Source organism: Chiloscyllium plagiosum, unplaced genomic scaffold (genome assembly GCF_037043375.1).
Source record: "Chiloscyllium plagiosum isolate Xiang-an unplaced genomic scaffold, Cpla_swu_hap1 HiC_scaffold_8, whole genome shotgun sequence".
In the NCBI taxonomy this organism is placed as follows: Eukaryota; Metazoa; Chordata; class Chondrichthyes; order Orectolobiformes; family Hemiscylliidae; genus Chiloscyllium; species Chiloscyllium plagiosum.
The window spans coordinates 59,730,182-59,755,796 of NW_028270146.1; the positions used below are offsets into that span (position 1 = coordinate 59,730,182).

Consider the following 25,615-nt stretch of genomic DNA (forward strand, 5'->3'; position numbering starts at 1 on the left):
GGCCTCAGCGGCCGCCCGGACCCGTTTCCATGTGACCGCACAGCCAATCGGTGAGTGGTGCGGCCGTCTTGCTCAACATTCAGCCAATCGGAGTTCGAGAAGGGCAGGCTCGCTCAACAGCTTGTTATTTCGGTTTTCGCTGGGACCCGGGGAAGTGGACGTTAGCGGTGGACGTGTGTGAGTATGCGGTTCCTCCAGCAGCCTAGCTAACCCTTTCACTTCTATAGGCTTAGTGCAAAAAAAAAATCAGGTTGCCTTTAAATAGCGTTGTGGGCGGAGGTGGCTGGTTTTCGGTTATGAAGCTGAGGTGAATCCGCCGGAGCCCTTTCCCCCTCTTCTCTCGGTTTAAAGTGAACGTAGGTGGGCATTGAATGGCAGTCAGCTCCGACTTCTACACTACCCGCCTGTTCATGCATTTTGCTGCTCCCCTTGGACCGGTAGTTCAATTGAGAATCAAGGTTTTTAATCTGTTGGGACAGTGCGAAGGTGACTTGTATGTTTACGGTGGTTTCCTGCTTTTTTTATTCATGTGTAAGAGCCTCGATCGTCGCGATTTTTGTTAAAGCGCCTTAGATGCGAGGGGGGACGGGCTTAAAAGGCGGTCCGAGGTAGTCCTCTTTTTAACTTCGCCACTGTTTCCCATCGACCTGTTTTAAACTACTGGCCTCACTTGCTTCTCTACAGAGAGTGCGTTTCTAAATTCATATCGAACTGCAAAGAAAAAGTGGTGGTAAACGAGGGATTTCTACTCGTAGGGAGGGTGTTGGAGGGGGAGGGTGCATTTGGCTGTCGATCTATGAGCGGAGAAGGCGACTGATTTGCCGGGACACCTCCATAATTGTACTACAGAATCTGAGCTTGTTGAACTGACATGGTGCAGAAAGCGAGAGCAATGGCGACGTGACACAGGATGGAGGAGCAAGCGGGAAGGGGCAGTTAAATTGTCCTAAACAATCCACATTGCATTTCAAATGTATCTTCTTTGATCTCGCAATAATTTATTTATTATATTGTTTAAACATTTCATAGATGTGAACTTCGTAGCTTCTCCTGTGCAGAGTAAGTAGAGTAGAACGAAGGGAAAACATGTTATTTACGTCTGAGTACATTGAGAGCTTGTTTCTTGGTGTGTTACATGGTCCTTGTAGATTGCAGTTTAATTTCAACGAGCCTACTTTCATTACATCTTTTGCTTAACTGCAGTGATTACAACTTCGAGCTGGAAGCATTCACGTAAATAGGACACTCGAAAATGAAGGTAAGTTGTCCGTATTGACTCCATTACTTCTGAACAACGTTTCTGCCCCCTTCACTTCAGCTCTGATGAAGAGTCATCTAGACTCGAAATGTTAGCTTGCTCTCTCCCCATGGATGCTGCCTGACCCACTGTGATCTCCAGCATTTGATTTTTCAGTTTCTGTTTTGATAAGTTAGGTTATCCACTTTTGTCCACAATTGTAATGCTTGACCATCTCAGACCAATTATTCTTTTTAATTGGTTAGTTGAGTAGGCCTAGTAGTAAAAATGCATGCAATTCTGTTTAGAGCACTATTGTAATTAATATATAAAACCAAATGATTTGCTTGACCAATAACTGATCTTTTGAAGTATGGGCTAATGGATGAAACTTATGAAAATATTTCAGTAGTAAAATAACGATCTACTCAAATTACGTGTAGAGTGAAAGCAGTTAATCCAAGGAATAACACAAGTGATTTTACGATGAAACCCCTGAAACTTTGTTTGAGATTGGTACATTTCTGCAGAACTGCTTGTGCTGAACTTTACCTCTATTCCCCTCAAATCTGTCAATTACAAATATATAAATGAAACAGCCCGATGTTTGGCGGGTGTTGTTACAATTGGTGACTGCAAAAATACATTCTAATTTTTTTCAATGATCATTTGCCTTTTGGACTGCATTTTTAAAAATAGTTTCCAGGTGTAGTGACATTCACAAACTGATCTGTTTTGCTTTGTTTATTTCGGTGTAATATTGCAGGTATAATAGCACTCAGCAAACTTTGATCCCTTTCAGTTTATTACAAAAAGTCATAGAGTTATACATCACAGAGACAGACCCTTGGTCTAACTTGCCAGCCACATATCCTAAACTGATCTAGTCCCATCGGCTATCGTTTGGCCCATATCCCCCTCAAGCCTTCCTATTCACACATCCGTGAGATGCTTTTTAAATGTTGTAATTGTACCTGCCTTCACCACCTCCTCTGGCAGCTTGCTCCATACATACATCGCTATCTGTGTGAAAACGTTGCCGCTCAGGTCCCTTATAAATCCTTCTTCTGGATTAGTGGTGCTGGAAAAGCACAGCAGTTCAGGCAGCATCCGAGGAGCAGTAAAATCGATGTTTCGGGCAAAAGCCCTTCATCTCGGGTGCTGCCTGAACTGTGCTTTTCCAGCATCACTAATCCAGAATCTGGTTTCCAACATGTGCAGTCATTGTTTTTACCTTATCCTTCCCCTCACCTTAAAACTGCGCACTCTAGTTTTCACCTACCCTGGGAAAAAGACCTTAGATCGTCAGTCCTCATGATTTTATAGACCTTCATAAGGTCACACCCGAGCCTCTATGCTCTGGATTTGGGGACGGAATCCCCAGCTTATTCAGCCTTTGCCCATGACTCAAACCCCCATCCCGGAATATCCTTGTAAACCCTTTCTTATGTTTAACAACATCTTTTCTATAGCAGGAAGACCAGAATTGAAAGCGATAGTCTAAAAGTGGCCTTGCCAAAGTCCTGTACAGCAGCAACATGACCTCCCAACTCCTGTACTCAATACGCTGACCAATGAAGATGTGTGTCAGGCACTGCCTTCACTACCCTGTGTACCTGTGACTCCACTTTCAAGGGTCTATGCACCTGCATGCTTAGGTCTCTTTGTTCAGCAACTGTCCCCAGGGCCCTTCCATTAAGTGTATAAGTCTGGTCCTGGTTTGCCTCACCGAAATGCAACATCTCACATTTGTTTAAATTAAACTTGGCATCTGCCAGTTCTCAGTCCATTGGCCCATCTGATTAAGATCTTGTACCCTGAGATAACCTTCTTCATTGTTTACTACGTCACCAAATTTTGTCATCTTCAAACTTACTAACCATTCCTCCTAAATTCACACGCAAATCATTTATATAAATGATGAAAAGGAGTGGAACCACAATGACCCTTGGAGCACACTGCTGGTCACAGGGCTCCAGTCTGAAAAACAAACCTTTATCACCACCCTCTGTCTCTTGCCTTCAAGCCAATTTTGTGTCCAGTTGGCTAGCTCCTTCTGGATTTCATGTTGTCTAACCTTGCTAATCAGTGTACCATGCTGAAATTTGTATAAACAACATTGACCTTCATCAATCTTCTATTGTCATTTCTTCAAAAACTCAATCAAGTTAGTGAGACACAATTTCCCACAAAGCCATGTTGACTGTCCCTAATCAGTCCTTGCCTTTCCAAATGCATGCAAGTCCTGTGCTTCAGCATCCCTTCCAACAACGTACCCACCACAGACATAGGCTCACCTGTCTACAGTTCTCTAGGTTTTCTTTAACACCTTTCTGACATATTGGCACCATATTAGCCAGCCTTCCAGCGCCTCACCCTTGGATGTTAATGATTATAGATATCTCAGCAAATGGCCCTGCAATTGTTTCCCAAGCTTCCCACAAAGGTTTGGGATATGCCTGATCAGGTCCTGGGAATTTATCTTTGAGTTATAAGATCTCCAGAATCTCCTTTTCTGCAATATGCACACTTTTCAAGATATTACTATTGATTTCTCCAAGTTCCCTATCTTCCATGCCCTTCTCCATAGTAAATGCTGACACTTGTAAGTCATAAAATAAATGCCAAATATGTTCGAACAAATGTCGATATACTGGTACATTGATCTTTTTTAGTGTATAATAACTTTGCAGCTTAGGCACTTCTTCTGAAAAATATCTGGGTTTTTATATGGGCGTGCTTGATTAATGTTTTACATTGCTGAAAAACTTGAATTTATATAGCTACAACCTCAGGATGTTTGTTGGCAGTTCATGAAAAGATTTGAAATGTAGTCATCGTTATCATGAAAGCAAACATGACAGTCACTTAGCTGAACAGCAAGTTTCCTGCATAGAGCATTGAGATAACTAAGCAGATAATATGTTTTGCTGGTGTAGAAATTAGTCCAAGCATTTGGGGGTTGGTTCTGCTTTTCTTTTCAATTCTCCATGAGAATAGATAGTGCCTCAGTTTAACATTTTTCCCAGAAGTGCAGCACACTATCAATAGAACATTTAAAAGAGGAAAATATTTGTTGTATTGAACAACAAGTGAAAAGTTAAATGAGTAAAATGTGATAAGTTAGACAAGTAATATTTCAAATAACAAGTCTAAGCTACAGTATTTAATGGGTAAGTATTTACTTTTAACTGTAGATATTTCAGCAACCACTGGAGCAAGTAGACGCTGTTGTAACTACCAAGACTTCAAGATGGCATTGCTACCAAATTTCACAGGTGATTTCTCTCTCACCTATCTCAAGTCCCTTTGAAAATTTTGCTGGAATTTCTTGTGTCAGGTCATCTTATTTGAGTGTTATTCAATAATACAGTATATTCATTTGAAACCCTGTGATATTTACTTTATTCCAGCTGGTGTGTAACTGTATACTTTTTATGGTAAAAGGAATCACTATTATCAGGAGTAGATTATGAATTCACAAGAGTCAACTGTTCTTTGAAACTTAGAGATTTTATTTTGCTTTGAGGAAGTGTCAAGTATTAATGACAGTTGTTCACTTCACTCTTTGATAATCAGCATATCTTTTTACATAGATGCTAACTTTTGTCTTGATGTAAATGGTTTCATTACGAGTGCAGTTAATATTAAAGTTTGTGTCTGGAAATGCTTGGATCAAAGTTGTTCCTATTAAGGTTATATACTTGTTTTGGAGTAATTTACAGCTGTCGTTTTAAAATATAACTTTGGTCAGTACTCACAGGAAGAATGCACAGAAATCAACATGCCGTATGTATGCACAAAGCTGTTGTATGAGCACCACCGTCTCATTTCAGAGATTCAAACTTCGTAAGCAAGTTTTTCTCATTAGCCATTTGATCTCCCTTGATAATGACTCAAATGACAACTCTTAGTGTTTAGTTTCAAAAAGGTGATGGCATGTTTGTTAGTGGAGATAATAATATAGTAAATATATTAATGGAATAGTTATCTAGTGGCCTAGTATCAGACATGGTGACATGAAACTGCAGGATTAGCTTTAAAAACATTCTGTGAGCTTGCTCTTATTTTAATCATTGTGGCCAATATGTAGACTCCAGAATCTCAGCAACAAAATGTAACAAATAAATTCCTTCTGGAATGGCCTATCATGCCACTCAATCGTGAAGAAGATGGTTCTTCACCCTGAGTTCAATTAAGGATGGCCAATACGTGTTGGCAAGGCCAACATTCTGAAAATTAGTAAATAAGGTAAATTTATGTTCTTGCACAAGGTTCTACAAATATAGTGAGGCGTTTACAGTTTAATTGAACTCTTTTGGAATATATGATGTAACAGTGCATATTCCTGAAACAATCAGATGTTCGATTAGCCCTTGGAACAGTACTGAACAGTAACTGTTAGTGACTGAAAATTGTTTGAACACCAACAAATTCACCATGTTAAAATTATGAGGAAAGTTTGAAAGAAAACTTAAAATGAATAATAATACAAACTTTAAAACCATAAATACAATATTGAAAATAACCTGGAATTGAGGATAGGTGGATTTTTTATTAAGTGCATGCAAATACTGTAGGAATTGCAAACATTAATAAATCTAATTATTAGTTGAAGTATCAATCTCCTGTATAACAAAATACAGTTTCATGAATTAGTCAGAAAATAAATGGCTATCGAATAACAGTAGAAGTAAACTTTTTTTATTTTAATCATTGTTATTACTGTGCTTGTTTGAGCTGAAAGCATGCAGCCTTTAAGTTTTATTTGAGTTTTCATTTTCTTTAAAATTGAAATGTATTTTGGGTGCAAATATGATTTTCACATTGCCTGTGGACAACTAAATTTACATTAAAACTATTCTGGTGTAAGTTTTGCTGCTGTTTAGTCAAACTAGATTGATTGTTTTTAATGACAGATAAAAGATTTTTTTTCATTTCATAATTAGAAAAGTGACAGTTATGTTAGATTAAAACCAACTCATTTTGACCAAAGACGATTGCATTATTGTGATCAACTTTTGATTCCTTTGAATTTCCTTTGGCTTTTTGAAACTGGCATTGAAAGGTGGCTTCTGAAGTCTGCTTTTGTTAATTTCTTCTTCTGGCTGGCTTTTATTTAGGTTTCTTTGTAAACTTCGCATCAAATAAGACAGCTAGTAATTTGTTTCCAAGCCTCCACAAGTGCAGATTTGAACTAGATACAAGGGCATGTCAAAAGGTATGATGGGAGTTCACTCATCAACATTTTTATCTTTCCAAAAGGTTTTGTCTCTGGTCAGCAATTTTCCTGGAAATAGAAAATTTGCAGAGATAAGTGAGTGTTCTGTATTTCCATGTCACTGTCATTCATTGAGCTAGGAAACTAAGCAGCCTTTGTTTTTTTTAGAAGAAGTGAAACGACGTTATTACTGAAGGTGAAATCCTTTCTGGCATGGTTACATGGACTAGTGTGGGGACATATGAATTAGGAGCAGAAGTCAACCATTCAACTATTAATGCCTGCTCCACCGTTCAAAAAGTTGTTAATATTAGATTAGATTAGATTAGATTACATTACAGTGTGGAAACAGGCCCTTCGGCCCAACAAGTCCACACCGACCCGCCGAAGCGAAACCCACCCATACCCCTACATTTACCCCTTACCTAGCACTACGGGCAATTTAGCATGGCCAATTCACCTGACCCTGCACTTCTTTGTGATGTGGGAGTAAACCGGAGCACCCGGAGGAAACCCACGCAGACTCGGGAGAACGTGCAAACTCCACACAGTCAGTCGCCTGAGGCGGGAATTGAACCCGGGTCTCTGGCGCTGTGAGGCAGCAGTGCTAACCACTGTGCCACCGTGCCGCCCACCAATATGTTTGCATTCTGAATTCCACATCACTATTTACTCTGATAACTTCTGATTTCCTTGCCTAGCAAAATTATGTCTAACATAACCGTAAACATATTTGATTACTACTTCCACTTCCTTCTGAGACAGAGTGTTTCAAAGGTGCATCATAAATGTCTTTTCAGCTTCCACTTTGTCGAGACAATTCAGGAAATTAAAATTCAATCTAATCACCCCTTATTCTTCTGAATTCTGGCAAAAACATGCCCAGCCTGTCCAGTCTTTCCTGGTAAGACAACACTCTCCTTTTCAGATATCAATCCAGTAAATTTCCTCTGAATGACCTTCAATTTCATTATATCCTTCTTTAAATTAGGAGACCAAGATTGTTTCCAGTATTCGAGATGTGCTGTTACCAATGCCATGTATAATTGAAGCATGACACATTCCTTTTATGTTCAATTCCTCTTGTAATAAAGATAGTATCCCAATAGACTTTCTGATTATGTGATGTAACAGTGTAGTAACATTTTGTGACTTGTGCACCTTGGAATTCTGCAGTCATTCTCCATTATAACTCTACTCTGCTTTTTTAATTCTTCCTGCCAAAGTGAACAACTTCACATGTTCCCACAGAACACTCCATTTGCTAGATTTTTGATCATTCACTTAACAAGGATGCAGATAGCAAGATTGATATGTTGTGAAAATGACATAACCTTCCTATTTATCTTTGTGTCATCTGTAAATTTAGCCACCCCTCTTATGCCTTCGTCTAAGTCATTGCTATAAATTGTAAAAAGTTCAGGACTCGGCATAGCCCCTGCAGGATCCCACATATCACATTCTGCCAATCATACAAAAGACCCAAACGTTGTTTTTCTGCCAATCTTCTACACGTGCCAGTATGGCACCTCAATAGCTTGAGCTCCCACTTTGTATGAAATGACGTTGTATGGAATCTTGTCAAATGCCACCTTATTGCTCTGAGATTTACATTGAACCTGTTTGACGAAATACTTTGTTCACAGAGTGAGGGAAAATGGTATATGAATTTACAACCTAGGAACGGGCTATAACTTTATTTTACAATGCTCGATTATGTATAATGTCAAAATTATAATTGACTGAATAAAAATGATAATACAGCAATTTTAACTGCAGAGTCAAATCAAAATTTTCTTCACTTCAAACAAATGTACAGAAAAGGGTCAACTAAGTATGCTGTTATACATGCGGTTTTAATGATGCTCAAACATGTAAAATGCAAATAACCTTGTTAACAAATATACATACGGTAAATCAGAACAGCCTACATTTTTGGAAAGTGACCACTAGGACAAGTTATTGTCACTAGGGTTTGTACCCTTGGATAAGCCATGCTCTCCATGGGGCAACAGATTTGCTATTCTGTTGAGTTTTGTAGCGTTGTCATTTTTCCTGAGGGTCAAATTAACGAAAAATTATTTGTAATGAGCAGTTAAGATCATAAGCTTTATAACCCTGACACCATGCAACTACATTTCATTATATGATGAATGTCGTCTGTTGTTGGCTTACCATATCTTGAAATGCACATTTTAACTCCCAATGATGCTGGTTAAGTTTATATATTACAGAATTGAAAGTTTAATATTTTTAATCAAACTTGAAAAAGTTTGTTTTGAAAATCTTGCCAAAATATATCTAAACTTTTGGTCACTGTTTTGTACTTGGATGCTTAAAGTGGCGCAGTGGTCGTGGTCTCAAGTTTAAGTCTCGCCTCCTCTGTAAGTGTGTAAATACATCTCTGAACAAATTGATTAGAAAAATTGGTCAAGATTAGAAAAGTAGCTAAAATAGTTGAGGATTTTTCAGGTACAGCACACTTTTTCATTTCAGTGCAGATAATAAAATTGTACTACAATTATTTTCAAGTTGTAACTTTCAGGTTATAGTCTGAAATAATTATTTAAATGTTTGTTCAGCTCACAAATTGACAGCTTAAGTTCAGTTTTGATGTCCTGCTGTTACAGTTAAAGTCACCAACTACAGGCAAATATGGTTCATTGCGTAAATAAAACGAAAGGGAAAAAACAGTTTGCTGGAGGTAACAGGTTGAACTATGTGTAATTGGGATATATTAATAAATGTCTGGCAAAATTGAACCATTAATTTGCCTTTCTGGCATTAAAGTATTTGATGACAGTTGCAAATTCAAATCCGATCTGAGCTTGAGTTTGGAACTCCTGTTGAAAGCTCTAAATTTTATTTTATTGTAATACAAGTACACTTTCAAGACTTGCATCCCTCTTCACATTTTTTCTTCCCCACCAAAAGTCTCCTTAAACCTCTTCCATGTGCATTTCCAACTATAACAACAAATCTAAATTATATTTAACACAATGAAGTGTTCCAAAGCACTTCCAAGAGACATTAGGAAACCAAGTTTGATGCTGAGCCACAAAAAGAAATGGTAGGGCACATGAACTGAAACGTGATCAAGCAGCTAAGTTTGTTATTTAAAAGGAGGATCTTAAAGTAGCAAAGAGAGTCAGAGATATTTACAGAATAATTCTAAGCTTGGGCCCAGGCCCAGGCAACTCGAAATGACCACCATTGGAGGGATTAAAGTCAGGGATGCTGAAGAGTGGGTTTTATAGGAATGCAAATATCTTGGGAGAGGCTATATAGGGCTGAATGGGATTAGAAGGACAGGGCAATGGCAAGGCCAAGTCACTGAACAATTGAAACCAGGAGTGAGAATTTGAAAATTGAAATGCTTTTTTGTAGTCAGTGTGAGTCAACAATTACAAGGCTGATCACTAAAATGGCATTTGATGTGAGTTGGGATGAGGCAGCAGAGTTACTTTGAGTATATAGAAGGTAGGTTGTGCAAGGCTGGCCAGGAGGGATTATTAAAAGGCTGAGTAGTAGTGAGAAAGGACAGAATGATGCAACATTCTGGCACTGTGAACACTTGACATATTGTGCCCCATCTTAGTGATGGTGTGGGTATGTGGTTGAAAGTTCATCTAGGTCAAATAAAGCATAGATTGGGAACTTATGTGTTTTATGCTTAGAAAGTTATGAGCGAGAATCTGTGTTGTGAAAGTTGAGTTTGTGGTGTGCATCTGTCAGTTCTTTCCCAAAGTTTAGCTTCATAAGCGAGATTATCTACTTTGCTATCTATTTTTCAGATGTGTCCATTACCACCTTGGGTTTCCCTGTGTGGAATCCCCCTTCCCGTCCCCATTCCCAATCATCTGTACGGCCAACCACCCTTTCTGTTGATCAAATTTCCACTGAACATTTGACTCTCGGCTTCTGTTCCTGATCTTCACTGCTGCTCTGGCCTCTCCATCTTGCCTGCAATTCTATTTGAATCTCTTCAATTGGAACTTCATCTCTGCCACAGCACTGGAGCAGTGCCAATCCAAATCACGAATGGCAAGCTGTCTGAAGTGATGAATTATCATAATTTGGACTATTTTGACTCATTCAACTATGCCATCCTCCCCAACATTTTTCTCGTAGAGTGCAACTCAAATGAGAATGTCCTCACTTAGTTCTACTCTTGTTATTCTGATAGCAGCTAGACAATCTCCAGCCTTTGCTTTCTCTTCCTTTGCCCTCACTATTGTCTACAGGTTTCCAAGTGTCCTTATCTGGCTGCTTCATTTAAGTACTGGTTTTGTGAAAGGTCTTCTGTAGATGCTGCCAGTTTCCACATGGGAGCTGTGGTATCCAGTTGGAGCTCTCTACCATTTCTCTAACCCCCTCTACTTCACCTGTTATCCGATAGTATGTCTGAAGTAAGCCACCATTTCTTCAAGTTGAAAATTGTTAGTCCTGAATGTATCATCCGTGGTTTCTTCCTTAAGCGTTCTACATTTAGCACCTATACCTCTTTACAAGAGCACGGTGAGAACACAAATAAGAGCAGAAGTAGGCTGTTGGCTCTTTGAGCCTTCTCAAAGCAGTTAATTGCAATCATGGCAGATCTGACTTCAATTTCATTTCACCGGCCCTTCACTGGATCTCTTAACAGACTCTAAGTGAATTATCAGCTTCAGCATTGAAAATGTCCAGTGACTGAGTTTTCGAAAGTGCACAACCCTCTTGGTTGCAGAACTTACTCATCTTGCTCTAAATCAACAATCCTGCATCCTGAGGCAATCTCACCTATTCTGGGCCTTTTGCCTGTGGGAATCAGTCTCTCAACTTGTAGCTAATTAAGTCCTCTCAGAATCTTGCACGTTTCAATGAAATTGCCCCTCATTGTTCTGAACTCCAGAAAGTATAAAGTTAATTCTACTTGATTGTGCTGAAATCAACATTTTGCACTCTCACTCCTTTGGTTATCATGTGCTGTCAGGCATAAAGGATGCCTTTTCTTTCCCTCTTGGAGTTTGTCCATCTGGAATTGAAGCTGGCCACACCTACCTTCTTGGATGCCCGTCTGTCCTCCATGTTTTGAACTGACTTTTTGTTGAGCTTATTCAAACCTTCAAAAAACATGGTTCCCCAGCTGAGGTATAGAATTCTCAAGTTCTGAAGAATCATATTATACTCAAAACATTAAAATTATTTCTCTCTCCACGGGTGTCACCAAACCTGCTGAGGTGCTCTAGCACTCTGTGGTTTTTATATCAAAGAATGGCAGGTAGTGACTAATATCCCCAGGTCAATGTAGTCTCCTGGAATACTTTTAGGAACAGCATGGACAGGAGGAGGCGATGGTCTAGTGATATTATCATTGGACTGTTAATCCAGAGACCTAGGTAGTGTCCTGGTGACCTGGATTCGAATCCCTCCATGACAGATGATGGAATTTGAATTCAATTTTGAAAGAAGTCTGGAATTAAGAGTCTAATGGTAAGCATGAAGCCATTGTTGGGGAAAAAAAAACTATCTGGCTCACTAATATCCTTTAGGGAGAGAAACTGCCATCCTTACCTGGTCTGACCGACATGTGACTCCAGACCCACAGCAATATGGTTGACTCTTAATTGCTCTCTGGGCAATTAGGGATGGGTAATAAATGCTGGCTTAGCCAGAGATGCCTTCATCCCATGAATGAATAAAGAAAAGACCAGCTGGATCTTGGCTCAGTTGATGGGGTGGACTTTGAGCTTTGGATATTGCAATGCATCAAGGACGGTGAAGGTTATCTGTATGCCTGTTCCAGAAGTAGTCTCCCCCGGCCTCTACAACCTTCTGTGGAAGAGAATTCTACAAGGCTTTCAGTCCTTTGAGTAAAGAAAGCTTTCCTAACTTCAGCCCTAAATGGTTTACAGTGTGTCCTAAGACTGTCTCCTGGTTCTAAACTCCGTAATCAAAGAAACTCACCCTTTGCATCTCGTCTGCCCACTCTTTTTTGAATTTTCAGGAAAGGATAGAATTTAACAACAATACAACATTGATTGTGGGCCATTTTAATCTTCACATGGATTGGATGAATCAAATTGACTAAGTGGTTTGGAATTTGCATGAAGAGTGTATATTTGGGCAGTGTCTTTGAACAGTACATTCTGGAATCAACCAGGGAACATCCTGGTAATATGTAATTGAACAGGATTAATTAACTAACTATTTCTTAGTGAAAGGTCTCCCAGGTTAAAATGATCTTAATGCAATAGAATTTCACATTCTGTTTTCAGCTGAGTCACTTGGGTCAGAAACTAGTGCCTGAAGTGAAGGGGACAGTATGGACATGAAGACCAGATGATCTAAAGTGAAATAGGTTGAAAGTTAAGACAATAGAGAAGCAGTGGTAGACATGAAAGGACATATTTTAAACTCTCAATCAAAACATATTTCATTGACAAAGACTCTATAAGCATGCACTGTCCATGTCAAATTAAGAAAGTTAAGGATGGTAACAAAATAAAATGAGGTGTATAATTCTCCATAATTTAGTAGTCCAGAAAGCTTTCAGAATTTTGCAAAGGATGGCTTTAAAAAATAAGAAATTGAAGAAAGATAGGAAGTACAAAAAAGGGCAAAAATTTCTCTCGTTATATTTTTAAAAAAATTGATCCTGCAGTTGTTGAGATGGGAATTAATAACAGGAGAGAAGCAAATTGTAGAGACAAGGGAGAAGTATTTTGTGGCTGTCTTCATAGTTCAACGCACAAACTATGAATTGTTGAAAATCAAGAAGCAAATGGCAAGGAAGAATTTATTATGTAAAATTCTAGAGGAAAAAGCACATGAGCTATTGGCTTTCCAGTTCTCATAGCCTTCATCTTAGAGACTTAAATGAAATTTCTGCAGAGGTAATGGATGTACTGATTTGCAATCTTTCAAAATTTCTTACACTCGAAGATTTCAGTGGATTGCAAATCTGTAACTGTATTTAAGAAAGGAGAGACTTGGTAAGCAGGAGACTATAGGCCAGTAAGTCTAATGTCAGTCATTGTGAAAATGGTAGAAACCGTTATTAATGAAGTAGTTGTAGGATACATAGAACATTGTAGCAGTAGGATTTTGACAAAGGGAAATCATGCTTCAAATCATCTTTGAAGATGTAACAAGCAAGGTGGATAAAGGTGAACCAGGAAAGCAAGTTGTAAGGAGGTTACCAAGACTCTATAAAGGGATATAGATAATTTAAGTAAGTGGGCAAAAGAATTGGCAGCTGTAATCTAATATGATGAAATGTAAGGTTGTCCACTTTGGCAGAATCTTGCAGTACAGAAGGAATTCTGTGTCCGTGAATGTGAATCGATGAAGCTTAGCATTCAAGTCATTTGGAAAACAAATGAAATGTTGGATTTTATTGCAAGGGCAATGGAGTATAAAAATGGAAAAATCTTACAGCGCATTTGTGGGACTGCACCTGCAATATTTTGTACAGTTTTGGACCCTTCAATTAACAAGAGATATGCTTCTATTGGAAGTAGTCCAGAGAAGATTCACTCATCTTCTGATGCCTGGATGGAGGTATTATGAGGAATAATTGAGCAGACTAGGCCTAGAGTGTCATTGTGGCTTCGAGGAATTAGATGCGATGGAATTGAAACATCTGGAATTCTGATTGGGCTAAGAGGATGGATATTAAGAGGATTGTTGTTCTTGTGGCAAATCCAGAACTTGGGGACACCGTTTAAAAATGGGTGATTCCCTCATTTTATAAGGGTGTGAGGGAGAAAGCTTTCTATTGAGGAATTCTGTTTCACAAAGAGGAAGAAGGCTAGTTCATAGAATACAATCAAGGCTGAGTTCGATCCTGCTTTACTGCAGGATTCTGCCAAAGTTAGGTCTTTGACAAAGGAATCCAAGGTTTGGTGGTCTGTCATGAAGGTGAAGTTAATGCCATAATTAGATAAGCCACAACATTACTGTGTGGTGGAACAGGTTTGATGGACTGAATGGCCATTCTCCTCCTCTTGTTCTTTTATGATCCTTATTTGCCAATTGCAGGTCCACTGTATGTGCCATCCTTTATTTCTTTGAAATTTTCTTCATGTGGAATCATAATAGTCCAGAAAGAGGTCCTTTGGTCGATTGAGCCTGGACCAACTGTCTGTAGAGCAGATACATTTTCACTCTACTCTTTCCTTGTGGTTTGATAGCTTTATTTCCCTTAAGCACTCATCCAATTTCCTCTGCTTCTACCACCCTTGTAGGCATTGAGTATCATTACCACTTATGCTTCACAAGAGGTTTTTTCTTTGATCTCTCCCTGTATCTCAAATCAAGAATTCTAAATCTGAGTACAAGCGGGGTGAGACAATCAGCTAATGAGAGCACGTTTGCTTTGTCTAAAATTGTCTTAGTTTTGTATGCTTCCATCGAATTTTCCCAACTATTCTGTGCTCCAAAGACGACAGCCTCAGCCTTTTCGACTTAAGCTTGCAGTGAAAAGCCCTGATCACTGGAATCACCATGATAAGTCATCTCTATGCTTTCATATAATTTCCTAAGTGTAGTGACCAGACTGGATGCAGGCTGTGGTGTTCTAAGGTATTTGTTGTTCATGTCCTTCCAGATGATAGTAGTCATGGGTTTGGAAGGTGCTGTCTGGCACGTCATGGTGAATCTCTACAGTGCAACTTGTAGATGACATGCACTACTACTAATTTTTGTCAGTGGTAGAGGGAGTGAATGTTAATGAACATGGTATCAACAAGTATGCAGTTTTGTCCAAGATGATGCCTAGCTTCTTGAGTCATGTTGGAATTGTGCTGATGAGTCAAAAGGTACTTGTTCCCTCTTGTTGGAGATGATCATTGCCTCGCACTTTCGTGGCACCAGTGTTACTTGACACTTGTTAGCTTAAGTCTGGATATTGCCCAGGTATTGCATATGGATGCAAGCTAGTTCAGTGCCTTTGAAATCACGAACAATGCTGAACATATTGCAATCATGAGCAAATATCCCCACTTTTGACCTTATGATGGTGGGAATGTCATCAGTGAAGCAGCTGAAGATGGTTGGGCCGGGAAAAGTACTTTTGAGGGATTCCTACAGTAATATTCTTTGGTTGAACAGACTGATCTCCAACACTAATTTTTTTTCCCTTTGTGCTAAGTATGAGTCTAGCCAGAAAAGAGTTTCATCCTGATTCCTATTGACTTTCATTTTGCAGTTGCCCCTTGATGTCACACTTGGTCAAATGCTTTAATGTCAAGGGCAGTCACTGTCACCTTGCCTTTGGTACTTAGCCCTTTCTTGATATTACATGGGTGAATAAAATTGGTTGAAGACTCCCCTGTGAGATGTTGGGAACCTTTGGAAGGGGACAAGGTGGATCATCATTTGGCATTTCTGGCTGACAATTTTTGTAGCTGCTTCAGGCTTATGTTTTGTATTAGTGTGCTGGGCATCTTCTTCATTGAGGATTTTGATATTTCTGTAGCCACCGCTTCCATATAGACCTGTTCTATTTCCAAATAGATGTTAAAGGACTACAGAGCATAGATCTGATCTGTTTGTTGTGGGATTATTTAGCTCTATCTCTCATTTGCTGCTTGTTCTCTCTGGTATGCAGGTAACCCGGGGTGTTGCAGCTTCACCATTAGATTATATTACAGTGTGGAAACAGGCCCTTCGGCCCAACAAGTCCACACCGACCCGCCAAAGCGCAACCCACCCATACCCCTACATTTACCCCTTACCTAACACTACGGGCAATTTAGCATGGCCAATTCACCTGACCTGCACATCTTTGGACTGTGGGAGGAAACCGGGGCACCCGGAGGAAACCCACGCAGACACGGGGAGAACGTGCAAACTCAACACAGTCAGTCGCCTGAGGCGGTTGTATCCTAACCAGAATTTTATACATGTTCATCATAATTTCTTTGCTTTTGGACTCTGAATTTCTATTTAGGAAATCCAAAACCACATTTGCTTTGCTAACTACTCTCTGAGAACATCCTGCTCCCTTCAGAGATCCATGCACACAAACACAAGTTTTCAGAACAAGAGATTGAGACACACAATCAAGAGATGATAAATTTCAGTTTTAGGTGAAATTGAGGAGACTTCTTCAAAAGTAACAAACTTCTGGGTAATCCTATAGAAATAAATAGATATATAATTGTTGAGAATATGTAACTACAGAAGTCTTAGGGGAAATAAGTAAACCAATTCTATAACATGTATAATTATAAACCATTTTGCTCAGCTGATAGTGCTGCTTTTTAACTTTTCTGTACACAGTCAAAGTTTTTTTTTCCAAAGTGAAATCCAACGGCATAATTCTGTTGGACCAGAACAACCTATCTGATTTTTAAACAAAAGTATTTACGATCTCTGAGTAAATAATAACAGTTCAAATGTAGGCAAAATGGCAGCTAATTTGAGTACAGCAAATTGCTGCACAAGAACCTAAGAAGTAGGAGCAGACAGCAAAGAGTCTGACCAGATAGTCTGTTGAACTCTTGTTGGTTTGATAATAAATGTAGTCCAAAATCAAAAGCCACGTTACCATTTCTTTATGAAATGTTACTGGTAATCGAGAACTGTGCATTTCCTTTTTTTTCTGCATGCCATCTTTGATAAACTTCCAAGTTTTACTGCAGTAAATGCCATTACACTCCATTGCATTTACTTTCACTCTCCTTCAATGAAAGGTGTCATTTATGACCTCACCTTGAATGTAAGGTTTGTGCCCTCTGGCATTATCTGTTCTCCAATCTGAAAAGACTTGATCAGAATACATCTTAAACACTTACGTAGCAATGATAAAGCTCAAATGTCTTTTGAATATTTTTTACAATACTGCTTATTTCTGACAATATTTTTTATGAAACTAAACTGAATTTTCCCTATTCCTAATACTGCATATCTATATAATTACCAAGTCAATTTATAATAAATTGGCTGCAGTCTAATATTGTGTAATTTGAACTTGAATGTTACCTGCTTGGTTCATGATTTGTACCTGGCTATAAAGCTAGAGGATCCTTTTGACTTTTTACAGCCTGTACTGCAACCTTATTGTACATGATGTGGACGTGCTGGTGTTGGACTAGGGTGGACAAATTCAGAGGTCACATGACACCAGGTTATATTCCAACAAGTTTATTTGGAAGTACAAGCTCTCCTAGCATTGCTTCGTCAGGTAGCTAGTCAGGCAATATCATAGGGCACAGAATTTATAGTGAGAGATCGAAGTGTCATACAACTGATGTGATGTATTGAACAAACCTCGATTACTGTTAAGTCTGCCAGTACATCAGTTGCATGACGCTTTGATCTTCTACTGTAAGTTCCGTGTCATATCATCCTGCCCCACCAGCTACCTGATGAAGGAGCAGCGCTCTGAAAGCTTGTACTTCCAAATAAACCTGTTGGACTATAACCTGGTGTTGTGTGATTTTTAACCACCTTGTACAAGTTAGTTGAATAGATATCCATGACATCTTTGATCAATTAAACTGAAAACGTTTTTGAAATATCTTGTATGTTAGGTGATGCATAAAAGAAATGGAAATTGCTGCAAATCATTTTATTAAATAATGATAAAGAAAGACTCACTTTGGATGTGAGAATAGTTGAAGAATAGTAAATATCTTCATAACGCTTGTTCTTTATTGTGCTGCAGTTGTGGAATTTCATTTTTTTTCTTGATGCATTATGCAATATATTTGTGTAACATCTTTGTGACAGATTTTTCTCATACAAAAATAAAATGCTGGAGGAGTGGCATTGGTAGGTAAACCACAGCAGTCAGATGCCATGTTCTGAAATGTATGAGTCCAGTATTACAGCCATAAATGCTGTTAAAAGATGAGAGCACGAGCTAAGTATGAAGTTAGACTGTCAGGAAGGTCGGGGTAAGGGGGATAGGTATATGATGCAATGCCTAGGGTTGCTGTAGGTGGGGGGAGGTGGTTTGGGTGAAAAGGGGTAGCCAAGTCCAGCAAAGATGAATGGGGGTGGTCCGGAGCGAGTGAATAAGGTTCAGGTCCCAGTCTATGTAGAGTGATTGAAAGAGGTTCAGCTCCCTGAGAGTGAAGGATGCTTAATTTGTGGTGGGCTTGTCACTTTAGGGTGTGAGGTAAGTTTGGGGTTAAATATTTACTCCAGAATTAGACAATGCATTTAATAGTCTTTTTTTTTCTGGTATCTAGTTTTATGAATTACATCAGAATCCTCCAAATTATCTGATTTAAATGGAGACTTCTCCGAAGATTCAAAACATGGAGATATTGTCCAGCAAAGTTTTCAGTTTCCCGGGCAGTTTCTTTAAAGTATGCCACTGTGGTGATACGACAGGGTCTGTGCAACCCCCATTTATGCTGGAATAATGACGATGTGGCCAGTAGAAGCTCCAGGACAGTGCTTTTTATATCTGACCTTTTCACTTAGTTTTATTCATTTTGGGATAAGTGATTTTTTTTTGGCAGTGCTTTGCTTTTGCAGCAATCTTAATATGTTTGTAGCCAAAATGAGAAAATTGTTGCTTGTTACAGTAACATTCATAAATCATCTGCATAATACATTTAAAATATAACATAGGTGATGAATCGCCTTGCGAAATAACTAGAGCATAACAAGACGCATTTAGTCCAACAGATTTATACTGGTATTTAAGCTTCACGTGAGCATTCTCCCCTCCTACATCAACGTGTCCCAATTGTTTTCTTGCTCATATTGCATAGGTCTTTCTAATGGCTGCAGCCGTTCTTGGGAAATTTTCTGCAGTAGTAATTGGGAGAGGTGGTTCACTGGTTGTAAATATTCTATATCAAAGCATTTCTTTAGCCCCCCACCAAGCTGTAATTGATGGTTTTCTGTTCTCCTGTTTTTACTCAAATTCAAGAGGCAATTCAGCCCTTTGAAAAAATCTGTCCTATTCCCCTGCCTTTTCTCCATAGCCTTCCTGAAGTTTGCTGACGCATTGAATACAGTATTTCACCTGGGACTCATCAAGACAAAGTTAACTAGAGTAATACCACAGGTGCTGGAAGTATGAAATAAGGCTAAGTTCTGGTAGAGGTCTGCAATGTCCACAGAGACAAAGAGAATTGACATTGCAGATTTATGTATTCTGGGGAAAGATCATTGATCTGAAATGTCAACTATGGTTCTGTCCACCGATGCTCCCTGACCTGTTGAGTCTTTCCAGCACATCCTGCACTAATTGTAATTATTTATAATGGATTAGCATAACTTAGTTGGTTTTGTACTATAAAAACAACAACATACACTGTAGCATTTATATAGTGCTATATAACTCGAGTAAATGTCCATTATTTGTGTCTGTATAGTTGGAGATCCCATAGATTTCTTAATAGCCTTGCCAACTTGTCCTGCATTTGTACAATTCAGTGGTGATTCTGAAATTACTTTTTTGTTTCTTTACTTGTCCCATCTTTTATCCTGGACCAGTACCCCTTCTATCATTTTAATTTCTTCTATATTCCAGCTTATTGCAGAACTTTTCCTGTTGTTTCTTTTCCCCCCATTCCCTTTCCTGCTTGTGTATCTTAGAATCCCTACAATGTGGAAACAAGCCATTTAGCCCTATGAGTCCACACTGACTCTCTGAAGAGCATTCCACCGGCACCACCCTTTTCCTGCATTTTCCATGGCCAATCCACCTCACCTGCACATCTTTGGACTATGGGAGGAAACCGGAGCATCTGGAGGAAATCCACAGTGATACAGGGACAATGTGCAAACTGTACCCACGGATTTACCCGAGCATAGAATTGAACTCGGGTGCCTGAAGCTGTGAGGCAGCAGTGCTGCCCATTCAGCTACTGGGTACTTAAATAAAATCTGTCACATCTTCAATTTTGTCACAGACTTCAAGAATGGACTCAGCTTAGCCTTCTTTGATGCTACCTGACCTCTGAATAATTTCAGTTTTTCAAGTTTCTACTCCCAATTCCCAACATCCCCAGTTTTGTGTTTCTAGTTTACATTGTCTCTCGCTTATTCTTTGAACCAGATTTCTTTGTTAAATTTCATTTGCCATATGCTTGCCCATTTCAGCAATTCATGTCTTCCTGAAGTATGTTGTTTCATTTCCTTATTGCTTGAAGCAGTTGGTTGCAATTTTGAGAAGATAAGTAATATCAACTAATTTATTTATGATTGTCCACTCATAAATTATCATTTATTTCTTTGGGGAAAAAAAGCCATAATTGGCTCTGAATCAAAGCTACCTTTCATGATCCTTTTATACTGAAAGGAAAGGATTATGTTAGTTTCTGTTTATTGATTATGAAGATAGAAAATTGATCAGTTAAGGATCCACTCTTGTCAACTATTCTATTCCAGAATTAAATGTGTTTAGGTGCTGGATCAGAACAGTTTGGAGAAAACTGTTCAGACAGAAAATTGTGCTAGAATGCACTTCTGGGGTTAGTATTGAAGTGGAGAACACTATGCATATGTTAGATGATAGTGAAAGGGACGGGAGAATAAAGCCTTGTGTGAGCAAGGCATGCACGTGAGATTAGGATATTTGGTTGTTTTATGGTTGGGACAAATAACCTGTTGCCATGTTGTTGTTTCCATGCAATTCAATTACTCTGATGTGCAAATAGCCCTTGAACAATAATGCATGAATTTTAAACATGAGGACTGACATGTGATAAGGTATAAAATTTAGACGTTACTGTTAAATTTTAAAACCTGGCAAGTTGATACTTGTTTGCAACAAAGTTGTGTATTATTTTAAGACAAATCGGACATTTCAAAATTGCTTCTTGGTATTGTAGCAAATAAGCTGAAAAATGTGTTGCTGGAAAAGCGCAGCAGGTCAGGCAGCATCCAAGGAGCAGGAGAATCGACGTTTCAGGCATGAGCCCTTCTTCAGGAATGAGGAAAGTGTGTCCAGCAGCCTAAGATAAAAGGTAGGGAGGAGGGACTTGGGGGAGGGGCGTTGGAAATGCGATAGGTGGAAGGAGGTCAAGGTGAGGGTGATAGGCCGGAGTGGGGGCGGAGAGGTCAGGAAGAAGATTGCAGGTTAGGAAGGCGGTGCTGAGTTCGAGGGATTTGCTGAGACAAGGTGGGGGGAGGGGAAATGAGGAAACTTCCTAACCTGCAATCTTCTTCCTGACCTCTCCGCCCCCACCCCCACTCCGGCCTATCACCCTCACCTTGACCTCCTTCCACCTATCGCATTTCCAACGCCCCTTCCCCAAGTCCCTACCTTTTATCTTAGCCTGCTGGACACACTTTCCTCATTCCTGAAGAAGGGCTCATGCCAAAACAATGATTCTCCTGCTCCTTGGATGCTGCCTGACCTGCTGCGCTTTTCCAGCAACACATTTTCAGCTCTAATCTCCAGCATCTGCAATCCTCACTTTCTCCTCATTGTAGCAAATAATTTTGTTTTGATTTGACTTCACCGTTTGCATGTTGTTTGTGCCCTTTTGCTGTCCACTCATGGTCATCAGGCATCAATAGTAAAGCCTATGTTGAGTTTATATTGTTGGATTAGCTTTTTTCAGAAAAGCTTACCAGATGTCATTTGAACAGAGTTATACAACTAATCAGCCCTCATGAGAACCAAACCTTTTTTCTTGTCCTGGGGAATGTTGCTGGACATTGGAGTGCAGGTTTATAGTTCATTGAAAGTAGAGTTGTGGGTAGACATGATAGTGAAGATGTCTTTTGGTATGCTTACCGTTTATTGGTTAGTGCATGGAGTATAAGAGTTGGGAGGTCACGTTGCAACTGTACAGGGCAATGCTTAGGCCACTTTTGGAATACTGTGCAATTCTGGTTTCCCTCCTGTAGGAAGGATATTGTGAAACTTGAAAGAGTTCAGAAAAGATTGACAAAGATGTTGCCAGGGTTGGAGCTAAAGGGAGAGGCTGAATAGATTAGATTAGATTCCCTACAGTGTGGAAACAGACCCTTCAGCTCAACAAGTCCACACCGACCCTCCGAAGAGTAACCCATCCAGACCCATTTCTCTCTGACTAATGCACCTAACACTATGGGCAATTTAGAATGGCCAATTCACCTAACCGCATCTTTGGACTGTGAGAGGAAACTGGAACACGCAGAGGAAACCCACTTGGACACTGGGAGAATGTGCAAACTCTACCCAGACAGTTGCCCGAGGTTGGAATTGAACTGGTTCCCTAGTACTGTGAGTTGAAAAATGTGGTGCTGGAAAAACACATCAGGCCAGGCAGCATCTGAGGAGCAGGAGAATCGACATTTTTGGCTTAAGCCCTTCAGCCTCTCCCTTTAGCTCCAACCCTGGCAACATCTTTGTCAATCTTTTCTGAACTCTTTCAAGTTTCACAATATCCTTCCTACAGGAGGGAAACCAGAATTGCACATAGTATTCCAAAAGTGGCCTAAGCTTATACCCGAAACGTCGATTCTCCTGCTCCTCAGATGCTGCCTGGCCTGCTGTGTTTTTCCAGCACCACATTTTTCAACTCTGGTCTCCAGCATCTGCAGTTCTGACTTTCTCCTCCCTGGTGCTGTGAGGCAGCAGTGCTAACCATTGAGCCAGAATATGTTGGGGCTATTTTCCTTGAAGTGTCAGGCTGAGAAATGACCTTACAGAAGTTTATATAATCATGAGGGACATAGGGTGAATGGCCACCTTCTTTTCCCCATGGTAGGGGAGTGTAAAACTAGAGGGCATAGGTTTAAGGCGAGAGGGGAAAGATTTGAAAGAGACCGAAGGGAGAATGTTTTCATGCAGAGGATGGTGTATACATGAATGAGCCAGAGGAAATGTGTGGAGGCTGGTACAATTGCAACATTTAAAAGGCATCTGGATGGGTGTATGAATAGGAAGGATTTGCAGGGATATGGGCCAAATGCTGGCAAATGGGACTAGATTAATTTAAGATGCAGTTGGTTCTGCTATACAGAGGAACCTCTATTATCCGAATGAGACAGGATAATTGATTATTGGGTTAATTGATTCAATGCTTCTCCTCTGGGGCTCGGAACTTTCCTTATTTCTTGCTTTGCCTGCCTTGCTCCCGCTCTCTGTCTGTGTTTGTTTCTGAGCAGATGCACACTTGGGTGTAAGGGACCTACAGCATTGCTGAAAATAACATTTCTCCTGGAGTGTTGGGTCGAATGCAAAAGCAACTAGTATTGAATTTTAAATTTCTTCACTATCCTTGCCATCTGAGAAGACAGCAACACTGAATATCTTTGACTTTTTATTATTTCATGGAGTGTGGGCATTACTGGCTAGGCCAGCATTTATTGCCCATCACAAATTGCCCAGAGGGCAGTTTAAGAGTCAACCACATTGCTCTGGGTCACATGTAGCCCTGACCAGGTAAGGATGGCAGTTTCCTTCCCTAAAGGACATTGTGAACCAAGTGGGTTTTCCTGCCAATCGGCAATGGTTTCATTGTTATCATTAGACTCCTAATTTCAGATTTTTATTGAATTCAAATTCCACCTCAGTAGATGGTCGAATTTAAACATCGGTTCCCAGGACATTATCTGGGTTTCTGGATGAATCGTCTAGTGATAATACCATGAAGTCATCACTTCCCCTAGAAGGTGTAAAACTCCACATCACATTTCTGATGCGATGTTGATGCATTACTGTACAATATTACTGAGTTGTTTGCAAAGGTTCAGTGAGTTGCCAGAGACACAATCATTTGTGAATTGAATTTGCATATACATTAGGCTACCTTGCATGTCAGATGATGTGTTATCTAAACGTCCAAATTGGCACACAGACATACATTTACAGGGCAGAAAGAGGCCGTTCAACCCATTGTGGCCATGCTGGCATATGAAAAGCTATCCAAGCTCATCCCATCTTGCAGTTCTTGCCACCCTACATGCATGTGTATGTATTTGGTGTTATTGAGGGGGATCCAGGTGAAATTGTGGTATTCAGGAAGCTCTCGTACTTGAATGTAGGTGGTTAATATGCCATACATTAAGCAATTCAGAAAGGAAACAATACATTAACTGTTATGACAAAGGATGTGGAATACAGGAGTAAGGAAGCCTTTCTGTTTCGGTCCTTGGTGAGACCACACCTGAAGTGTAAAATTTTAGACTGTTTAATAAAGAGGAATATGTTTTCTTCAAAGGAAGTGCAACAGAGGTCTAATCCTGATTCCCAATGGCAAGGGATTGTCTCTCAATGCAGCATATAATATTTTAGGGGTGATGTATGTGGTGGGAAGACCTTTTCGCTGGTTGGGGACTGAAGGACTAGGGTTCATAATCTCACAATAAGGAGTTGTCTGTGTCAGACTGAAATACGAAATTGCTCCACTTAAAAGTTGTGAAACTTTGGAATTTTTTATCTCCGAGCATTCAGTCAAAAAATATGGGCTTCATGTGGGAAATGGAGGTGAATGATCTTTGAATAGTGGAACAGGCTCGTTTTCTTTTGGAATATTGCTACAACATATAAAGTGTGTTTTTGCAGATGTGTAATCATCTTCAGTTGTGTAACCTAGTTTTCAATTACACAGAGCAATAATTATTTAAAAAGCTAAGAATTCCAAGGAGGAATGGCAAAATAGATCAGAAATTGTCAAGAGGTCAACCAAATGTTATCTTGACAGATAACATGGAGGGCTGATCATTGATTTACATTGGCAAGTAATGATTTGTGACAGTAGTTTTGAGATAGTTTAGTGTCTTAGAGTTGTCAAGCTGTCAATTCTGAGGCAAATGTTTGATGCGCCAGCTGGATTGGCCATTTCTAATTTTAGATTTTCTCATTTATTTAATCTATAGTTCATGCGTATATTCAGCAACTCATGGCTGCAGAAGTCTGAAAGGATGATGTGCTAAAAATCCATTCACAGGCTTCACCTGGCATAATGTGAACAGTTGGCATGACACCAGGGATGAATCTCTGTGTAGATGTTAAATATGCAAGTGATTGTTTGACTTGGATGACTGCTGTCATCATTTTAACTGTTCCTCGTGTTTCACTTATGCAAGTGGCCACACCTTCCTTGTCTTCTCCTCAAATGATTGTGTTGTACAGACTTTGATGGAAGGTTGAAACGTGGAACTCCCCACTTGGTGGTGATCATACTTAACTGAAGCTTTGGTACTCACCTGGAAAGCAAGTATAGCTCATTGATGCTAAACAGTCATACACTGAAAGCATAAAATCTCTG

At 39.6% G+C, this 25,615-nt stretch overlaps 1 protein-coding gene across 4 annotated transcripts in view; it reads left to right on the plus strand.

Moving 5' to 3' along the window:
• Positions 1-92: 92 nt before the first annotated feature.
• The window catches only part of arid4a (AT-rich interaction domain 4A), a 156,589-nt gene continuing 131,066 nt past the window's right edge, over positions 93-25,615 (plus strand). Inside the window, exons 1-3 of one of the 4 annotated variants that reach the window (XM_043697756.2) lie at positions 134-177; positions 1,204-1,258; positions 4,435-4,515. In XM_043697756.2, coding sequence (XP_043553691.1) covers positions 1,253-1,258; positions 4,435-4,515 — 87 coding nt within the window. In that variant the 5' untranslated portion in view covers positions 134-177; positions 1,204-1,252. Of the gene's footprint in view, positions 178-468; positions 487-1,203; positions 1,259-4,434; positions 4,516-25,615 lie in introns of those variants that run through there. The other 3 variants (XM_087989893.1, XM_087989894.1, XM_087989895.1) reach the window with 3 other exon arrangements.